Source organism: Triturus cristatus, chromosome 3_2 (genome assembly GCF_964204655.1).
Source record: "Triturus cristatus chromosome 3_2, aTriCri1.1, whole genome shotgun sequence".
Lineage (NCBI taxonomy): Eukaryota > Metazoa > Chordata > Amphibia > Caudata > Salamandridae > Triturus > Triturus cristatus.
The window spans coordinates 929,932,530-929,954,042 of NC_140584.1; the positions used below are offsets into that span (position 1 = coordinate 929,932,530).

A 21,513-nucleotide genomic window follows, 5' to 3' on the forward strand; every position below is an offset into this window, starting at 1 on the left:
GAGGCTCATAATCACATCCCCCGACAAACGAACATGCAATGCCCTCCGACGAAAAAAACCATAAGGAAAAAGGAAAGAAATATCGACTAATAGGACACTGTGGACGCAACAATAGCAAAGTATCCACAACGTTATTGAACAATAAACACAGTGAAAACGACCAAAATAAACAAAGTATCCCCACGGCTACAGCCAATGGATGACGCAGAATTGTAACTGCATAAACGAAATATCTCCATGGCAACATCAGCGGCATGACGTGGAACGCAGGCGCGCCCCGCGCATGGCAAATAGACCAAACAGCCGGCATACCAAACGTAAGAGGCTCCAAAACGGCGTGGAAGCGGAGAAAATAAACTGGATGAGAAGTGGAATCCGAGACCCTTGAACAAAAGTAAGTCCAAACGAGAGAAAAAGAACCATGATTCACGAACTAACACCACAAACGGGTGATATGCGGGACAAGAAGGCTTTCCTTCGGGCATAAGAACAAACACACATTAAGCGTTCTTAGTCCGTAGTCCGCTCTAACAACACAGGCAAAGATGTAGTCCATCCGTTCTTCATACAGAAGCCGCTCCTAAAAAATAGTAAGAAGGGAGTCAAGTCACGGGCTAGATGCAAGACAATAGAGTGAAAATGTACTCTCCATTGGTCTCCTAAAATATAACCTTAAGATTGGGTAGGTACACTACTAATAAACCCAGTAAGTCCAACAATGGATGCATATGTTAGATGACCAGAGGGGTACCCCTATCCTAATATACATATATCCTTGCAGGACAAAGGTAGCTGCCAGCCTGGAAAAATCAGAATAATTGAAAATATAGTACGTAAGTTTACCAGACCGAATTGACTCGTAAGATGCATTGAAAAGAATGTACACTAAAATTAGATACATTGTTACCCATACAGGCAAAAGATGTCCCACTGGAACATTAATAAGCCCTGAAGAAGACCTCACCACAAAGTCGCAGGTCCATACATTACAGGTCGAAGTAGGAACAACAATTAATTTAAAGTTCCCCCATAAAACCAATTAAAAAATTCTTTTCTGACCCTGCTAAGGACCAAAAGAGATTGTGACGTTTGAGGACCAACTAAGTTAGGGTTCCAAAAATGTAATCAGCTGGACATTTGTGTACTGTTATGTATTGTAAATATTTTTTATGTAAGTGATTTATTTTGAGCAATAGATGCATGTTTTGTTATATGTTGATGCTGAAAAGTGTAAATAAGTGTACAAGAAATTTGTAAATTTTCATGTAAAAGACAGGTGAAAAGTCTATTGATGAAGTGTTCTCTCTCTTTAAATCAAGTGTAAAACAGAAAAATTAAATTGATACTTACAGTCAATAAAAAGGATTGAAAGACAAAGAAAAATTGTGATTTATGGGCTCAGAGGCACCCACATGTTTATATAGCCATTGTACTGATTCCGGGCTCTGAAACCCTTATCGAATCAATCCCCCATTTTTTATACCCATCTGTGAGAGTTGCACCCCATGTGCCGTAGTACCAGCCTCCAAATCAGACACCCTAGTTTCTGCCTCCGTAATCCACTGCTCGTGATGGTCTAGTTTATTAACCACGGAGTCCTTGCGGGCATTCATAGTGTCTATCTTTTCGACGATCGTTGTAAGACTCTGTTTCATTCCCAGCAGCAGTGATTTCCAATCCACCTCCTGGGCGTCCATAGAGCCTTTATCTGCGTGGTCAGCTGAGTTGGGTTTGGAGGATTTACGCGCCTCGAAGGGCAATTTCGACTGCTTGGCGACAGTGCGGCCCATTCTGAAGCGTTGAAAGGCCTGCGATGTGTCCGGGGCCCCACTAGGTACTAGGGGAGACGTCCTCCCCAGCGGCTCCTGTCCTCAAAGTCCCACAGCTGGTGTCTTGGGGCCCCACGATAATGTCCCTCAGGCGGTCCACACCCCCACCACAGTGGCACCACAAAGCAGCAGAGTCCCCAGGTTGCACAAGTGTATGATCTCGGGGAGAGGCTGTCCCCTCAGCACTCCCCACAGATTCCCCGCAAAATGGCCGCCACTCACCACACCGGGCACGCGATCCAGGCAGTTTACTCCCAGGACGCCCTCATAGATCCACCAGGAGAGGGGTCTTCGCTCTGTGCCAGGATCCTCCGAACCCCTGCCAGCGAGGGAGTAGCTCTGTAAGACTCTGTAATAGGGACCTCTCCTCCCGACTCACAAAATGGCGGCAGAGGTTATGCAGCACTGTCCGCAAACGGTGATCTCTTCAGGGGCGTCTCGTCAGCCCCAACAGCTCCTCTGTCCACCACCAAGATACAGCCACAGCAGGGGGGCCCGCCACTCGTCTCGGGTCAGAGCTCGCGGGGGAAGCGCAGCCCGCAACTCACACCCGGGCGGGCTCCCAAGCGGCCGCCGGGTCTCGTGCCTGCCGCTCTGAGGATCAAACCGCAGCAATCTTCAGCCGGGCTGGATCTCAGCCGCCGCGCCGCTCCGCCGGCCAGCACGGCCCCGTCAGCGCCGCAGGGATCCAAACCGGGCCTCCACCACTGCCCAGAAAGGCCGCGCAGCACCGCTCTCCCCTCCAGGGTCCGCGAGGTGCCCAGCCGCTGGAAACTTTCGCCGACTACAGAAGCAGCTCAGACCGCAACGGGCGCCCAAGATACCTCACGTTGCAATCTCCAGCGGTTCCGACACCGCTCAGTGCACTTTGCGGGTGGTAATAGCAGGCCAGGATACACTGAAGGATATTATCTCGTCCGGACGGTGTGCGGCCATCTCGGTTGCGCGCCATCTAGCTCCCCCCAGATGTCAAGCTAATTTATATCCCAACCTGTGCATCCATTTTGAGGACCCCTTGTCTATGCAGGTATTTCTTTCAGCCATCAGCGGGCCTTCACTCATCTGAGCCTTAACTGCTAACTGCACTCTCCTCGGTGTATTTAGCACTGAGCCTGTATCCTGTCACAGCCATCTCCAGCTGAGCAAAGGGTAAGCCAATATTCCAGTGTTGTGCATATATATGATTGAACAAACTTTTTTACCAGAGTCTAATATGTTGTTGTATTTAGGATTACCGAGCAGCGGTTTTGAGATGATCCTGGCTGTTATTGAACCCGTTCCGAACTATTGTCTCCATTGTCGCATCCCTTCCCAGAATTTTCCACGGGTTCTTAATTTAAGTATTAACATTCACTAATTTGGTTGGAACAGGGGGACACTTAGTACTGTTAATTACACCCTTTGGGGAAAACCATATTTATCATTATTGTTTTAAGCTGGCTTCTGAGGCCTATTAGATGTCTCAACCAAGGAAAAGAGGCATTTTCACCCTAGTATTTCTCTGCATCTTTAAACTCTTTTCCAAGCCTTTGAATCTCTATCCAGCTTATTCTAAGGAGTTCAGCGATGGAGGCTATCGTCTTTCCTCTCCCTACCACCTTAAAGGCATTCTGTAGTATCAATCGGGAGATCTCTGAGTTATCATTAAGAGCAAAATACTCACTGATGTGAGTTATAATCTGCCTCCTATGTACAGGATACTGTAGTAGCATTGGACTAAATACAAACAAGAACACCCGATCGAGCAGACAAGCAGTTTCCTAAGAAAAATACTAAGAACGTGTGGAAAGATGGAGGAAGCATTCCTATAACCTTAGAAGTATAAAGTAACTTTAAGAGTGGCGCTGTCATGGTACAATACATCTAATTAAAAGAGATTTAGAGTGGAATAAGGCACCAGTGCCATACTAAGTGATTTCCTCGTCAAAGCCCACTGGATTAATTCCTTTTCGGAAAAGACTTAATAGAAAGTACTTTACTTTAAATCACTGGACCTATTACGATCCATGATGATATACGAATTATTTCCAAGACCACCCTGTATAATTTGAAGAAGGTGGTGGATCTAGCTTATCAGATGAAGATAAACTTCTGTTGTAAATATCTTGTCCTGAAGAAAGTGGTGTGTATCGAGTTTAATCCACCAAAACGATATTGTGTAAGACATTTTGAGAATTTCAGTTTGTAAAGCATAATAGATTGATATCTTGTAAATTATTGATTCTAAAGTATAATGGATTAGTAAATCTCATGATATTGTTTTTTTTTAATTTATTTAATGATGTGTATTTCTAACTTTATTGATTGTTGTAGTTTATTTCTTATGTTTTGTATATATTGCTGAAGCAATTTGTTTTACAAGAACCCAAGTGAAAAGATTTTTAAAAGAGAATTTTTTTAATAAATCTGACATCTTTACATATAACTGAGTTCAGTGTTTAGCTAGAAGAACGATTGTCAGAATGGATACATAGAGATCCAATAAGTTTTATGCTATCCTCTGAAAGTATGAAGAGTTAGAGTGAGTGACACAAAAGTGACGTTTTATTGTTTTCATTATATTCAGAACCTGTCCCTTTTGGTGGTGAACGGGTGCCTCTCCCAATTTGTGGAGCATTGGATGAAGACTCCATCAGCGTTCTGTGACTAGAGCCTACACCTAGGAATATGGAAATCAAGAGACCGCATAAAGTTATACTGGGTGCAGTGTCAGGAAATGACAAATTATTGCTAAGCAGGGTGTCATCTATTAGTGAAGAAGAATAAAAGACATGTAAAAAATAGATGTATACTCCTCTATTGGGTTATGTTCTTCCCATATGTTTATTGGTCCTATGTTAATAAGGTACTTTTCAACTTTTTAGAGAATGAATTGGAAGCTCCCTTATAGCCTCCGGATCTATCCAGAATAGGGGATGGTTTTGCCATTTCCTCCACAGAGTTAGTCTTTATTCCATTGTATGTTTCAAGGGGCCAGCATGATATTTTAAATCGTGGTAATATATTAAAGCTATTAGCTTCTATACCAGAACTTAGTAGCCTAACATCAGACATTCTAGAATCAGTTCAATTCAAACAAGATTCTGATAACCCCAAACATGAAGTAAATTGTGCTATATGGCAAAGCAAGCAGATAACCAATAGAATTCTAGAATATACACAACAATTTGGAAAATGGGGAATTGAATTATGAAAATGTAAAGATGGTTTGTATCCTACATTGTTGATACCCAAAGTCGAGGAAGTAACACATTTACCAACTAAATCAATACTCTCAAAGGGGCAATAGGACCTCTACTCAATCCTGAACTATCTTCTGGTGTCAAGATCACATGCAGTAATTGGGGCCTCGAATTTGTAAAGAAACACAAAAACAACCAGCCCTCATAGATGATTGGGCTTGGCTACCAAAAATAATTAGTAGTGGGAAACTTGACGAGAATGACTGAAGGTGGAGCAGTTTGCCCAGAAAGAAACAACCTACCAATTTTAATATTTTCGCTTGCAATGTTTTCAGGCCAAAAACAAATATGTGGTATACACACAGGTTATACCAAAAAGAAAGGCTCTTAATAAAGCATCTTGGGCGATGTGCAATGTACCACATGAAGCAATTAAATGTACCCAATTGTATTTAAAAAATAATTTGAGAAAATCATACAAAAATGAGATTTGGAAAGCAAAAAGAGAATATAAGGAAGGATTGTGGGTAGAATTGTACCATGTGAGTAAAACAAAAAATCTGAGAGCTTTTTGGGGTATAATTAACACCCTGGAACATGGCAATATGAGAGCTAACAGTGCCAACATCCCCGCAACAGCCTGGGAGCTTATCATTCCTAGCTCGTATGGGTCCACTACTGTAAATGGGTCAAATTCCAATAATGATGCATGTATGCCGTTTTCGATAATCAACATATATAATGAGAATAAAGGGCATGAAAATTATGATGATCAACTATTACTATTTGAGTCACCACAGGAGGAAATGGTAAAGTCACTGATAAAAGGATTAAAACTAACGATGCGTCTGGTCCAAATGGGATCCCAAACTCTGTCTTTAAAGCAGGAATGGACAAATGGTCAAAATTTCTTACTCAAATGTTTAAAGACGTTGCAAAAACTAAATTGGTCACAGAATCCTGGCAAGGCAGCATAATAATCTAATTTATAAAAGTGGTCCTGCAGGCAATCCAGCGAATTATAGGCTAATTGCCCTAACGGATGTAGAGGCGAAAAGGTTTGCAACATTATTACTGGAAGATCTAGAGGAATGGGCAACGTCAAGGAAAGCTATTCCAATTTTTCATACTGGATTTTGCAGGGGACAGTCAACAATTATGAACCTGCTGTTACTTACGTTGTTGGCTGAGAAAGTCAATTACAAAAACCAAAAACTTTTAATCTGTTATGTAGATTTAAAGGCCGGTTTTGATTCTGTTCCGTGTAATCTCCTTTGGCCAAAGCTATTAACATGTGGAGTACCCAAAAATTATCTTGATATGATTGTATTGTTGTATACAAATATGTGGGTGCAGGTCAAAGTGAGAGATGGAAGTTGTACCACTTGCCGCCTTGAAGCACATAGTGCCTCAAACATGGCTGCCTACTTAACCCATGTCCTTTTAACCTTTTCATGGCTGACCTATCACATCATTTACACAATATCAATGCACACTCTCCAATCCTTGCAGGCCAAAGTATAAAATATTTGCAATATGCAGATAATACTCTTCCATTAAGTCACACGCAAATAGGGCTGCAAAGATTGATAGTCATTTGATCAATATATATTAGCGAATGGTTTAGAAATAAATACAAAACAAAAATTATGATAATAGGATCAACTAAATCAGAAAAGACATTATGGAAAATTAATGGACTATATTGAAACACAGTAAAGCGGTATAAATATTTGGGAGTAACACTTAATGACAGAATGACTTTGTTAAACCACACATTGGTGAGGCAAGCTTTGTTTTTAAAATGTCTATTTTCATTCTATTTATCGAGTCCTGAATCTCTTGCATATATGTCCTGGGAAGAAGTAAATAAGGAAGAGTTTACCAGCCCATGGAGATCATATTTAACGGAGAGTTTGAATACCTTCAAGCTCCCATCTTTTGGCTATATGGTCAGAAATAAGACTGTTTTAAAACAGATTTTAAATCAATCAACCAAATTTGTATCACTTTAATTGGATCAGGAGGCGATTGCAAAAAAAAGTATGCCTGGTCGATTATTAACTTGTATAATAAAATTGAGCCCCAATTCTATCTAACCTCTTTTTTAAAACTGCTGGTAAGAGAGGGATTGCTTAAGATAAGGTTTGGCCACTACCCCACAAAAGATGGAATTGCCAGTTGGTTACAAGAATGGCAATCGCAAAACTGTAGATTATGTGTTTGTACCAATGAAACATTACTGCACATTGTAAGTATTTGCCCCAAATTGCGTCAAGAGAGGTTAACACTTTTAAGATCGATATTTAAGGAACAAGGGGTGAGAACGTGTCGCCATGCAATTATACTGTGCCTCCAAGGGTGTATCATTAATTTAACAGTTTACTTTATTACATTTATCCTCATAACTGAGGAAAAATTGGCTCAGGATGATGTTTTGGTCATGCTATAAGAATAGAAAGTGGCTATGCCAAGTTACCATATTGTCTCATCCATACTGGTATTGTAACTGGAAAAATCTTTACTAAGTCTGTTTTCATTGCTGATATACTGGCGACCCTTGACCCTGTTCCAGGCAGGTCACTCCCCACGCCGCACAGCTCCACCTGTTGTGCCCACTTCCCCATCTGCCTGTCAGCCGTTTTTTTTACTTTGTTCACTTTCACTGTATTTCTTTCCACCTTCATTGTATTTCTCTTTTACCTCTCTTTATTTCTCTCCTTTCTGTGACTCTCTCTTGTTTTTTGGCATTTCTGCCACTTCCCCACTTCCCCTTCCCGCCGCTGCATCCTCTGCGGCCCGCCCCCTCGCTCGCCCATTGGCCCGCACCCCAGCTGCTCCTCCCTCCCACCTCCCCTTCTTAATGGCGGCCGCTGCGCGGTGAAGAGAGCAACCCTTGACCCTGTTCCAGGCAGGTTGCTCCCCTCGCCGCACAGCTTCACCTGTTGTGCCCGTGTCCCCATCTGCCTGTCAGCCGTTTTTTTCACTTTGTTCACTTTCACTGTATTTCTTTCCACCTTCATTGTATTTCTCTTTATTTATCTCTTTTATCACTCTTTATTTCTATCCTTACTGTGACTCTCTCTTGTTTTTTGGCATTTCTTCCACTTCCCCTCTTCCCCTTCCCGCCGCTGCGTCCACTGCGGGCCCGCCCTCCTCGCTTGCCCATTGGCCCCGCACCCGCCTCCCAGCTGCTCCTCCCTCCCACCTCCCCTTCTTAATGGCGGCCGCTGTGCGGCCACGCGCAGTGGGAGTGCCGAAACCGCGCCTAAGGCAAGCCCGTCTGCGTCCATCCGCGCCCGTCCACGCCTGGACCACGCCCAGCTCCAGAACCCCTGGCCCTCGCAAGAGCCACGATGCCCGACGCCGCTATGACGCCAACATCTTTCACAAACTCAACGCCGGCCGATCACCCACCTGCTTCCAGGCCACCCCGAAGCTCGAGCATGGATCCTTCTCCTGCCGGAGCTGCAGCTTCACCAGCCACCGAACATCGGCACATCCTGCCCCTCACACCAGGGCAGGTCACAACCATCTCAGAAGCATACTTCTCAATGCCCGCTCCGTCCACAGGCACGCCATCGAACTCTGGGACCTATTCGACTCATCCTTCCCGGACGTTGCCTTCCTGACGGAGACCTTGATAAACCCCTCCTCGGCGCCCGACATTGCCATAGCCATCCCGGACGGCTACAAGATCACACGCAGGGACCGCACCAACAAACCAGGAGGTGAAATCGCCATCGTCCACAGGAATACCCTCAGAATTTCAACCAGCACCGAAGACACCCTCAGCACTGCCGAACACCTGCACTTCCAGATCCACATCGACCGCAACACAACCCTCAGAGGAACCCTCATCTACAGACCCGCCGGATCCCGACCACAGTTAACGACTCCATCATCGACGTCTTCAGCACGCATGCCCTTGCTTCCACAGACTATATCCTCCTCGGAGACCTGAACTTCCACCTTGAGAACACCAACGACAGCAACTCCACCACCCTGCTCGACAACCTCGACAACCTTGGACTCAAACTGCTCGTCACGACACCCACCCACACCGCCAGACACACCCTCGACCCCATCTTCTCTTCCAGCAACCACATCACCTTCAGCCACACTACCGAACTCCACTGGAACGACCACTGCTGCATCCACTTCTCCTTCAAGAAACACACCACGCACAACCACCCGCAACAAATCCCCCACCGCAGCTGGAACAAGGTCACCGAAGACCAACTAATCACCACCCTCGCCCGAGGCCCACCAACCTACCCCACCGACAATGAAACGGCCGCCCGCAAATTCAGGCAATGGATCAACGACTGTGCCAACACTCTCGCCCCGATCAGGAAACCCTCAAACAGACGCACCGACAGGAGGGCCATCTGGTTCACCACCGACCTCCAGGCATCCAAGCAGACTTGCCGAAGACTCGAGAAGAAGTGGCGCCCGGAACAGACACCGGACAACCACGCAACCCTCAAGAAAGCCAACGGCAAGCACCACCAACTCATTCGAACCGCCAAAAGAACCTCCTTCAAGGAACGCATCAACAACAACGCGCACAACAGCAAAGAGCTCTAAAACATCGTGAAAGAACTCGCCAACCCCAGCTCCAGCGCCAACGACATCCCGCTGTCGCAAGACCTCTGCGACTCCCTAGCCACCTTCTTCCACCGCAAGATCGCAGATATCCACGACAGCTTCAACACCTGTAGTGAGGAAATGGGGTTAACTGCAGACATTGCTAAGTTAGCATAAGTAGTATATGCTTGGCTGCGATTCTGCCGCTTTTGCACACAACACTACATGGCTCTGTTCTCGTTAAATACTTTGCTGGCGCTGCTTCACATGAGAACTGTCTACCTTTCACATATCCAGCTGGCCACCATACTCTCTGTATGCACAGTGTGTTCAAGGTCGAATAACAATGTATGCTGTTGATTCACTTTGGTCAGTCACAAGCACATAGACATAACATGAAGCACAGCAGCCCAACTGAAACTCGGGTGCTGTGCTTTTTAATATGGCATTACATGCATGAGGAGGCACTTGGAGAAAAGCTTTCCAACATAGAAGAGCTGTGCTGGGTCTGGGATGTAATTCATTGCATCCGATCTCGTAGGTATGGGGTCTCGCTGACAAAGCCCAGAGGTCTTCTATACTTATTCTAAACTAGTTCATGAGCACGGGGAGGGTGGTAAAAGGCGCTATAGTCCTGTTTCCACTGCCATTATAATATGATTTCCCCTTTTTTGCTTTATGGAATTGTAACAATGCTGATTATATTGATCTTATGCATTATGCTGCTCGTATTGGCTAGAGTACTGCACCTTAGAGCACGTTAGTTAAAAATAAACATTTTAAACTATACAGTGTCTCTGATTACTCATGTTGTGGACAAGTATGAGTGTGAACGAAAGAGTGTTCTTGTTTCCCACTATTCCTGAGAGTTTACTAAGTCGCATGTTCTAGGTTGTCTAATCATTGGTAGCTTCGCTGTAGTACGGAGAATGAATGAGACACTATTGCTAGTCGGATAGGGGTTCTGGGCACTGAGATGGCTTTTTAATACATAACCATACACCGAGGTCCTGGTTTCCTGCACATAGTTCTGTGCATGAGGAGAATCCCTGCAACACACCCAGACCCACCCGGCACCCGCCGACACTTCAGACTCACTGCCCCCAACCACACCGGCCTCTTGCTCTCCTGGAACCACGTCAACGACGACGACACCATCAAAACCGTGAACACCATCCACTCCAGCTCACCATCCAACCCCTGCCCTCACCACATCTTCAACAAAGTGAGCTCCATCATCGCACCCCAACTCCGGAAGATCATCAACAGCTCCTTCAAGACCGCCACTTTCCCGGAGAGCCGGAAACACGCCGAGATCAACGCCCTACTCAAGAAACTCAAGGCGGACCCAAAGGACCTCAAGAACTTCCGGCCCATCTCCCTGCTCCCGTTCCCGGCGAAAGTCATCGAGAAGACTGTCAACAGGCAACTGACCCACTTCCTCGAGGATAACAACATCCTGGACTCGTCCCAATCCGGATTCTGCAGCAACCACAGCACCGAAACCGCCCTCATTGCCGCCACCGACGACATCAGGGCCCTGCTAGACAATGGTGAAACCGTTGCCCTCATCCTCCTAGACCTCTCGGCCGCCTTCGACACCGTCTGCCACCACACCCTACACACACACCTCCACGACGCAAGGATCCACGACAAAACCCTGGACTGGATCACCTCCTTCCTCACCGGCAGAACCCAGAGAGTCCAGCTCCCCCTTTCTGATCCAAAGCCACCAAGATCACCTGCGGTGTACCCCAAGGATCATCCCTCAGTCCGACCCTTTTTAACGTCTACATGGCACCACTCGCCAACAACGTCCATTCGCATGACCTTGACATCATCTCATATACCGACGACACCCAGTTGATCCTCTCTCTCACCAAGGACCCCGCCACCACCAAAACCAACCTCCACGAAGGAATGAAGGCCGTCACCGAATGGATGAAGAACAGTTGCTTGAAACTGAACTCAGACAAGACGGAGGTCCCCATCCTCGGCTCCACCCCATCCGCCTGGGACGACTCCTGGTGGCCGGCCGCGCTGGGAGCTGCCCCAACACCCACCGACCACGAACACAACCTGGGGTTCATCCTGGACTCATCACTCTCAATGACCCAGCAAGTCAACGCCGTCTCCTACTCCTGCTTCAACACCCTCTGCATGCTTCGCAAGATCTACAGATGGATCCCCACTGGAACCAGAAGGACAGTCACCCAGGCCCTCGTCAGCAGCAGGCTGGACTACGGCAACGCCCTCTACGCGGGAACACGACCAAACTCCAGAAATGACTCCAACGCATACAGAACGCCTCCGCATGCCTTATCTTCGAGATTCCCCGCCACAGCCACATCACTGCCCAGAGACCTGCACTGGCTTCCTGTCAACAAGATGATCACCTTCAAGCTCCTCACCCACGCTCACAAAGCACTCCACAATGCTGGACCAGCATACCTCAACAAATGAGTCACCTTCTACTCCCCGAACCGCCAGCTCTGCTCCGCTGACCTCACCATCGCCACCGTTCCACGCATCCACTGAACGACCACCGGCGGCAGATCATTTTCCCATCTCGCCGCCAAGACATGGAACACCCTTCCCATCCACCTGCGACAGACCCAGTACCTGCTGACCTTCAGGAGACTTCTGGCTGTTCGAGCAGTAGCAGCACCCCCTCCTCCTCCCTTTAGCGCCTTGAGACCCTCACAGGTGAGTAGCGCGCTCTACAAATGATTGATTGATTGATTTACTATCCGAGGTATAATAAAATCCTAAGAAGCATGGATGCACTTTAATCATTAAGTATTAAGATTATATTTGGACATAATATGTGTATACTTTATGTATAGCTTCTCTTAAGGGGGTACATAAAGATACTTTAATTATTGGGCAGAAAGAGGGTTCAAAGACTGATCATATGGATGGTTTGATCTATATCTATGGTGATCAAAAATAAAATATAATGTTCTTATCAGGTTATGAATGAAATTTTGTTTTTATGATATTTTAGGCAAGTTCAATGGTTATTAAGATATGTTATTACTTCTTCAACATTTGTAATGAATTTAGCTGTGTTTTATGAAATGTGTTGTTTTTATTGTAATGATTTTAATTAATTGGACTATAAAGACCAATCTGTCTATCCAGAATGCCACACTAACTTAAATTTGCCTGACACAAGAATATCTCCCACTGCAAAATCTCACAGGAAAGAATCTTAGCCAGAGTTAGAGGAGCACAGCGTAGCAGTTATTAGGTGATTAGTCAGTAGTAGTTCCAGTATCATTATACACCTTCCTTCTTTTTACTTCTAGATTCTAGCAGCTGAATTTTGAAGTCATGAAGTAAAAGGATTGCAACCCCATCATGTGTTGTAGCAGACGAGTGATGCTAGGTTACAGGATATGATATATGCCTCACTCTAGCTTGGCTTTTCCTAGTCACATATGTCTTCCGAACACAAAGAATTTCCGGATTCCTCTTTTTCAGGCATTTCATTATAGTCATCCATTTTGCAGGGTGTTGAGTTCCTTCACATTCACTGATAGTATGTTAATCATAATGTGAGATGTAATCCCAAAGCTCTTCGATTGGCAGACCTAAGGGCATTTTAATTCTGCATGTTGTTTGTGTGTTTAAAATTCGGTCTTTCAATGCCAAAGAGCCACTCCCCAGAGCCTACCACCCCACTCCTCCTCAACTGGTGTACTCTTGATGCATTAACACATCTAATTGTTCATCAAAGTTACCCGGCATGTCACTGTTTATCACCCAGATTCTGCAATGACTTACCATTACGCATGCGTCAGGAAAATATGTGTACTTTATTGAGGCAATTGTTACATTTTGATGCTTTGCTGAAGACAGTAGCGCTTAGAGATGTCATAACCACTACTCAATCAGATTACACCATGGGTAAATACAACGGAGACACACTGTTACATATTTATATGATACACTTGGGGAAAACTTCCTCTGAAGTATCCACACATTGACATTTACCACTCAACAAACACTCATTAAATAAATTCAACTGCCCCACCCATTCTTGGGTGAGAAGGTAAGTGTGAGACATAGTACCAGTCAACAGCTCAGGCCTTTCAACCAAACATCAGACTTCCTGCTTCCTCCTTCCTCAAACAAGTCCGTAACCCACCAGCTGATCATTGAGTGTAAGGCTTGAGAAGTGTGAATAAAATGAACAAGTACTGGCTGGTGGGATGGACATAAAAAGGAAACAAGACAAATGGCAGGATAGCAGGCATGAAGGTAGCATTGTGTTTATGTAATGGGAACTTCGACTTGGAATTTCAAGAAGTAGATTGATCTTAGAAAGGCGTGGCTTAGTTTACTCGTGTGAGAGTTGTTAGTTTCACACTTTATGAACCAAATTGCTTAACGCTGAATTTGTTTTTCCACTTCCAGATGAGGACATCACAGATATGGCCCCTGAGATGAAGAGTTTTGTCAATGACACCTGCAGCCACATAGAGATCAACATGGAACTGCACTTGTCCAGCCGTGAGGAGCAGCAGAAGGTTAGTCTGCCTGGCGAATAACAGGTTGTGTGCTCAAGAGCTTGAAGATGTTCGATAGAAACAATTCCCATTGTATACTATGTGCTTAGAAGCCAATAGTTCAGTTGCGAGTCACTTCAACTGGAATCTGTTTTGACAAACCCGGGACACCCCCCCCCCCCCCCCTCAGTATCCTCCGCTGCTCCTTCCTCACCACCACCGTGACAGTTACACTTCTTTTTTATTTTACATTTCCACCACTGCCTGTGCTCGACAAAGAGCATATTTGTGCGTTTGGTCATCATGACACACATTCGGGGCTGATTACATGTTGAGCGGACGTAACCGTTGCGGTCTCGAGACCGACCGTCCTCTGATCAGCAGTCCCGACACTGCGATTACAATGCGACCGCACATTTCTCTATGGGAGCTTGTGCTGGGCCATTAACCGCACAAGCTCCCAGAGAATCTGTTAATCCCTGCACTGCATGGCAAGCACCTCAAGGTGCCTTGTGCAGGGATAAACAGGAGGGCACTATAGGTGCCTCCTGCCCCCAACCGGAGGCCGCAGAATGAAGGGGGCCCTGCTAGGGGCTCCCAAAGTCGCTTTCCGGCAGGCTTTCTATGTCAGAAAGCCAGACATGGAAAGCCTGTTGGAAACCAACATCGTAATCCCTACGGCGGAAACGCCATCCATAGGGATTACGTGCCTGGCCGACGAGCTCCTTGCGCCTGTCGGAATCCCGCCGGAATGACCGGCTGGTTTCAGTTTCGACTGCCTGCATTGTAATGCGGCGGTCAAAACTGAAACCGCGATGAGGGTCGAAAAGCCTCTGACAACAGATTGGAGGTTTTTCTACCCTCATCGTAATGATGGCCGAAGTATCAAGTTGATGGCATGTGCTCTGAAAAGGCATATATCACCAACAGATTGGTACTCATTATTATAATGCCGTTATTATGTTATTAATATAAACGTTTGATCATAGTAATCCTACTACATTATCATTATACTATTTAAACATTAATATCAAACTGTACTGTTTTCAGGTTATTATATCATTGTATCATTGTTTAGTTTACTAATACTAATATGAATGATTATTACTAATAATATTAATTATTATTATTGTATCCCTATGTAATCACTGTTATTGGTTGTAATTATTAGATTATTCTATATTTTTGCACATGATTTATATGCTTTTAATGTTATTATATTAAGTTTATGTCTTGTGCTCTCTGTGAATGAAGCACCGGAAATTGAATATTATATCAAAATCAATTTTTGGTTATAGGCAAAAAGACGGATTAGCCAGCTAATTGTTTGAGAATAGAAATGTATTAAAATTAAATTGTAATGTATTAAAATAAATTGTAATTAAGAAATAGATCCACGTGGTGTAGTTTTCTAATTCTGGTGCCTCATACAACTTAACTCAATTTGTGTGATAAAGGCATTCTATATGGAAAGGGACCTGTGTTCTGAGGACACCACAGGCATGTACCCAGTGTACCCAGACTTCCTTGCTATCATACATGTATGCTATCAAACATTTTTGTTGATATTGGCATCATCTTATAGCTCGTATTATGTTATGTCATTATTGTTATTAGTAGTAGTAGTAATAGTGTTACAGTTCTCTGTTTCACGTTTAATGCAACCTGTAGAATCAGAGCATCAGAGTCCACAATGCCTTAATCAAACCCTGTATGCCCTCACCATAGGATGTGGAAGCTACAGAAGACCAGGACTCTTCCGCTTGGTTTTCAAGCTGGGCCTTACTGGCAAGACGACGACCGCAGTCCATTGAAAGTAAAGATGTGCATCTAGCGATGCGTAGGCGGACTGTACTATCGTACGGCACAAGAGGTAAGACTCAACCATTCAGAATTGTATGCTAGAGAGGTAGAGGGTTTGTGGAGAAGAATTCTCAGCAGACCAGTAGTTTTCAAAAGCTGACAGAATCAATAGAAGCCGAGTCAGCCACATGTCAGGCAAGCAGTCGAATTACTGATGGGCCGGGGCCCTGGAGAAAATGTAAAATCTGTGTATATATTTCTACAAGCACACAAATCAGTAACTTGCCTTTTTATAGAATCTGTATCACAGTAACTCACTCTGCGTATAGCCCATTTGCTTTATGAGAATAAGACAACTGAGTGACTTAAGCGTAGTCTCTGTTGTCCATATTTAGATTTGACCTTTACTCAAGCCCTGCTTTACCGCTGGTCATAAAGGCATCTCCTTATGTAGGTTGTGGCCATTCTGCATATTGTGTGGTAGTAGACATCAGCACTCGTGTCCACCTCTGCTGGGTGCTCCGCAGGGATTGGTGGCACCATGACAAAGGTGCACAACTGGACTGGGAGTCCCTAGAATTCCCTTCCCACTGTGCCATGAGCGTGCAACAGCAGAGTAGGAATCTACAGGATTCTGTTTCCTGGGCTGCCATGAGTGTGCACCAGTGCAAAGAGAATCTCAGAGATTCCTAGTGTCAGAGATCCTTTGGCAGCACCTAGACTAGTGCCATCCATGACAGATTGGGACAAGACCTAAGGCTTGTGGAGAAATGGAGCTTCTTACAACTTGGCACTGTAGGTACACGTCACTCTTCTGCTTCCCCATTGCTCTGCCAGTCAGGCTCCCAAATCACCATGATGAGGCACAAGCAGATGTGGCGGTGTGGGAGGAGATGGATCAGCCGGGCAAGATCCCTTCCTTCACATCTGCCTCTAAATGGATGTCGGTGGCAGGGGGTTGAGCTCTCTCCTCGGAACTCGAAAGTGGTTCCTGCATACTATGTGCACTTTTCAGAGGAGCACACTTCAATTTCCATCCTTTCCAATTTATAATATCTGTACCATTGGATTCAAAAATAGTAACGCTTGCTCTTAACAGCACTAGAAAATGCCAAAACCAGCAGCAGCAAATGTTACACAAAAAGTGAGATAACAATATGAAGTATCTTGAACCGGTTTTGCGGTCCCAAGCGTTTCTTGAGCAAGGAAGTGGTCCATATTTATTGACTCCTAAACTGAAACTCAGGAGCTTCCTTCGCACATCAGACCTGCTATCTTAGCACAAGCTCAGAATTCAGCTGCTTCTGTATGGAAAGCCAGGCTTCAGGAACCGTCATGGCAGAGGGAGACAGATCATGTCATTAATACCAAATGAGGGAGATGATATTCACATCAGAGAAGCACAGCGGGGTGTAAATCTCACCCTTAATTGTTTTTGAAAAATAAACATATGGCATTAGTAGCATTTGCTTTTACTCAAACGCATCTATCTAGCATTCACAGAGCAGTCAGTGAGAAGTGATCAGGGAGAAATATTCCGAAACAACTCTTGGAGCTGACTACTTTTGAGGTTTCAGTTCTTTGCTTTTTCCCTTGTTATTGCCTCCTCAATTTGCCTTTCATGCACACAATGATGCTTTACTTGACGTGTTCCCATATTGTTTCCCAGACACTTGCCATCAACATTTTGGTGGTGGCAACCTGGCACAGATACCAACAGCCATGAAGCTCAAACTAAATCTTCACAAGACAAACTTCCTCTTCCTTTCCCTAGCAAAGGTCGAGTGTTGCCCAACAGCTACCTACACCAATTCCAAGACATGGGCATTTCAGCTAAAATAATCTTCTCTGTGAAATTCCTCAGTGTCCAGCTTGATAAACCTTTATATGATAACCTCGATGATGGCCAGAAATGTAAGATTTCAATTAAAACTACTCTGCTCTCACAAGCCTTTCCTTCCCAAAGCAGCCCTTAAGCTAGCCATCCAAATGGGGATTTCTCAGCTCAATTATGCAAATGTGCTTTCAGCAGATACCAACAGGTCTCCCTAAACCAAGTATAGCTCCTTTCAAAGCAGATCTCAATGCAGTACCTTGAATGATCTCAGATACAGAAAGCTTCTACGTGGCCCTTGCACTGCAGATCGCCAAACAAAGGGTAGAAATGCGCTGAAACAGGAGCCCACACCCTAAAACTGAAGACTGGATCAAGGACATAATACATATAATGTGACAATATGATGGATACATATACCACTGTCTTATCTGACACTCCCGGCGCATGGATATTTGCGAGACTACCTAGCAGTGCGGAATCAAGATTCCTTAGTCTATTCCTCTTCTCTTTAAATACCATCATTCTAGATCTGTGAACGAGGACAAATGTATCAATCCTGAGGCTCAAATTACTCATATTTCGATTCTATATGTATACACAGTTGGTTTCCATAAGTTGTGATGTCCATGCCAAGTCGTGTATAACTGTCATTATTGTATGATCATGTTCTGCTGTTATGGAAAACCATAAATAAATTCACAAAATGGGGTTCATGGGCTGTACCACAAGAATGGAAAACAAGCATTGGCATAGCCAATAGGTCTCGCCTTTGGGACATCATAAGTGTTTAGCCATGCAACAGTTGATGTTGTTGCACCAAGGATATTGTGCTGCATAACTAAATACTTATAAGGTCCCAAAAGCGAGACCTATTGGCTAAGCCAATACTTGTCTTGTATGTTTACTTGGCGCGCCCTGCTGAGGCTTTCCTTTCAATCCATGTGTACCAGCCTCCTGTTGTGTGTGTTCTTGCACGACGTGTAATCACCACGTGCACGTGCTCCCTGGTGTCACACGGCACCCGCTGGGAGGACCATGTTTTGCATGTTAGGTGTAGGGCAAGTGCTCCGCGTGAGGGTGTTCTTTCATTTGTGTTAAGATGCAGAGTTCAATGTGAAATGTCCCACGCGCCAGCCCCCTGCTGTGAGGCTGTATTTTTACAGGTTTTCCTCTGAGCGTTTTGTTTATCGTGTTGAGATGCGGGCTCCATTTCAGACCCTATGTCTATTTTAATTGTCGACTTGTTTTAAAAATAACTATATTCGAGTATTTAAAAAAAGAGATTAATGTAACATGAATTAAACATTTATTTGTTCACATAATTTGAGCACTAAGGTGTGTATGTAACAGCGCTTGTCTTAGTTCGAGGTTATATCTTCTGTGCTCTAGTTAATCGGCAAACGTTTTTCACAGACAGCTATGTGCATCCTTGCAATAACATGTGACTCTGTCGTGATATTAGTGACGTTCAGAAAATCTATTGATTACGCAGCTTGATGTGGAATTGAATTAAATTATAAGAAATTAAACTAAATACAGGGGAGGGTCATTCTCAATCAGTAACTGTACTTTAATCATACAAAATTAAAATAATTTTAGTTCAAGAAAAATAGCATATAAGCGAACACGACCAGTGGCACAGATACAGTATTCTGATCATAGAAATGTATACCTTTAATGCATCATCAACCTGCATGGGAGTCAATTAATCCATCGAAAATGAACCTATATATAACGTGCTGCCGCAGGTGAGATGCCGACCACTAGGTGGCAGTGTGAACTGCAGAAACAATTTCCTCGAGTCCAAGTCCCTGAAAATGTGCGTCAGTGTGAAGGCACCGACATTCTGATAATTTAACAATAGGAGTAAATTGTAAACTACAAACATTACGGGTTAGGCAACAATAATGAGAAAACATGCCGATGAGGCTAACACCGTTTAATTACGTAACTTGAAGGACGTTTAATTTTTACTTCGTCCTTGTACCTTTTAAAATATCAGCACGTGGGGATACAGTTCGTGCATTCGGCCGCCAATTGAATCGAAATTAAACATACACGATATGCACATCGCACGCGCGCATAGATGTTTATATCGGTGAAAACCCGCTTCCAAGTAACAAATGCGCAGCCCCGCGGCCGCGAAAGTTAAAGCGACGCGCAGCCATGCGCCAACAGTTGTCTATTACCACTCGTGCACGTTTGGCGTTTACCTTATGGGAACGAGCAGTGGCAGGCGCGATAATTGCTAACAGATGGCACTGCTGCTCACTCCCGCAAGGGAAATGCCAAACGTGCACGATAGGCAATAGAGAACAGTGCAAAACATGCACAAGTTTGACAAAAGTCCTAAGCGATGCCAAGAGGTCCCTCCTAAGCAGCGCTTGTGCGCTGCATAGGCGAGACCTAAAAAGGTTTTGAGTTAATCACACCTGCCATCTATGGGGTGTCCTCTCGTTTGCAGGGGGGCGTGGCTGTCTGCAGGGGGAACTCTGTACCTCTTTGTAAAGCACGCTGCGTGCCGCCTGAATTGGAAGGCAGCCAGGCTGCATCAGACAGCCGGTCCACCTTTCCAGTTGCGGCCCTCAACATTTTGAACAAGTACAGCACCGAGGCTGAGATTGCACAGCAACTTGTGTGCGTAAATCCAAACGTTTTCGAAGAGGTTGGCACCTGTCTGCCTGTCTAGAGCATAATTACTTAGGTTGTGATAGGGCTGCTCCAAACAACGACCTACTAGGTAATATCAACTTTTCATTATGTGGAAAATCATAGAATCAACACTACCTGCAGGACCATGAGTGACAGCAGCCTCAGGATACTAACATGGAATGTAAGATGAGTGACAATGGTGTCAGAGCTAGCATAGTCACTGATTCATCTCCTACACATTCCTCTCAGTTACTTCATCATCTCCTCTGGAGATCTGTGAGAGCCGCTTCTCAGCGCAGCTTCATTTTCTTTTCAGCTGGCCTGCAGAGAGACCCGTTCTGACAAGACCGGTGCTGACAGGACAGAAGGCGTTCAGTGAAGGTACAGCGCTGTCCACTTTCTCTCTCTCGATCAGCTATGTGGAGACTCCGGGGGATGTTACAGCAAAGGTTAACCCCTTTGGAGGAGTAGTGGGGGAGCCATATCTAACATGCAAGAAACAATGTTCAATAACGTGGCCTCCTGTCACCCACCCCCATTACCCTTGAGGTACCCTCTCCCAAATAAAAATAACTTCCTGGCCTCCAAATACCCACTCGACAATCCTCTGAAGAAAACCAGGCCTCCTGCCACTCACCTACACCCCCTACCATAAAACGCAAAACTTCAAGAAGACTACGAGTCTAATATGTGTTTAATGCACAGATAAGCATCACAGCAAAAAATAAGTCACAATTGTCAGTTCAGATGACAGCCAATCTGGCTTTAAAAGTCAGTTGGATCATGTAATGCTAACATATATGCAATTTTGGACGGTTCTTATACACCTTTCTCTCAATACAAGTCTATGGAGCATAAACACATGACAGAAACAATTACTTCAACAAAACGTATGAGCAGGAGGCAGGATTATCTCACAGAGAGAATGTGCAAAGTCCTTGAAATGCAGGTAAAGATACATAAATATGCTGCTGAAGTAACTGTTTTCGTAAAATCATGATAGTGTTAGCCAACATTGAAAGTGAAGCTATGTTTTACTATGAGTTGTAAGAAATGTGCAGATGTACTAGCTTAAATCAAACGGCTTCTGGGCTTACTGGAGTCAT

General features: G+C 44.7%; 1 protein-coding gene across 1 annotated transcript in view; it reads left to right on the forward strand.

Annotated features, from left to right (window-relative positions):
- LOC146858828 (uncharacterized) overlaps positions 1-21,513 on the forward strand; it is a 1,229,505-nt gene that overhangs the window by 179,913 nt on the left and 1,028,079 nt on the right. Inside the window, exons 4-5 of the mRNA XM_085647127.1 lie at positions 14,024-14,136; positions 15,844-15,988. Of these exons, the coding sequence (XP_085503253.1) occupies positions 14,024-14,136; positions 15,844-15,988 (258 nt within the window). The remainder of the gene's footprint in view (positions 1-14,023; positions 14,137-15,843; positions 15,989-21,513) is intronic.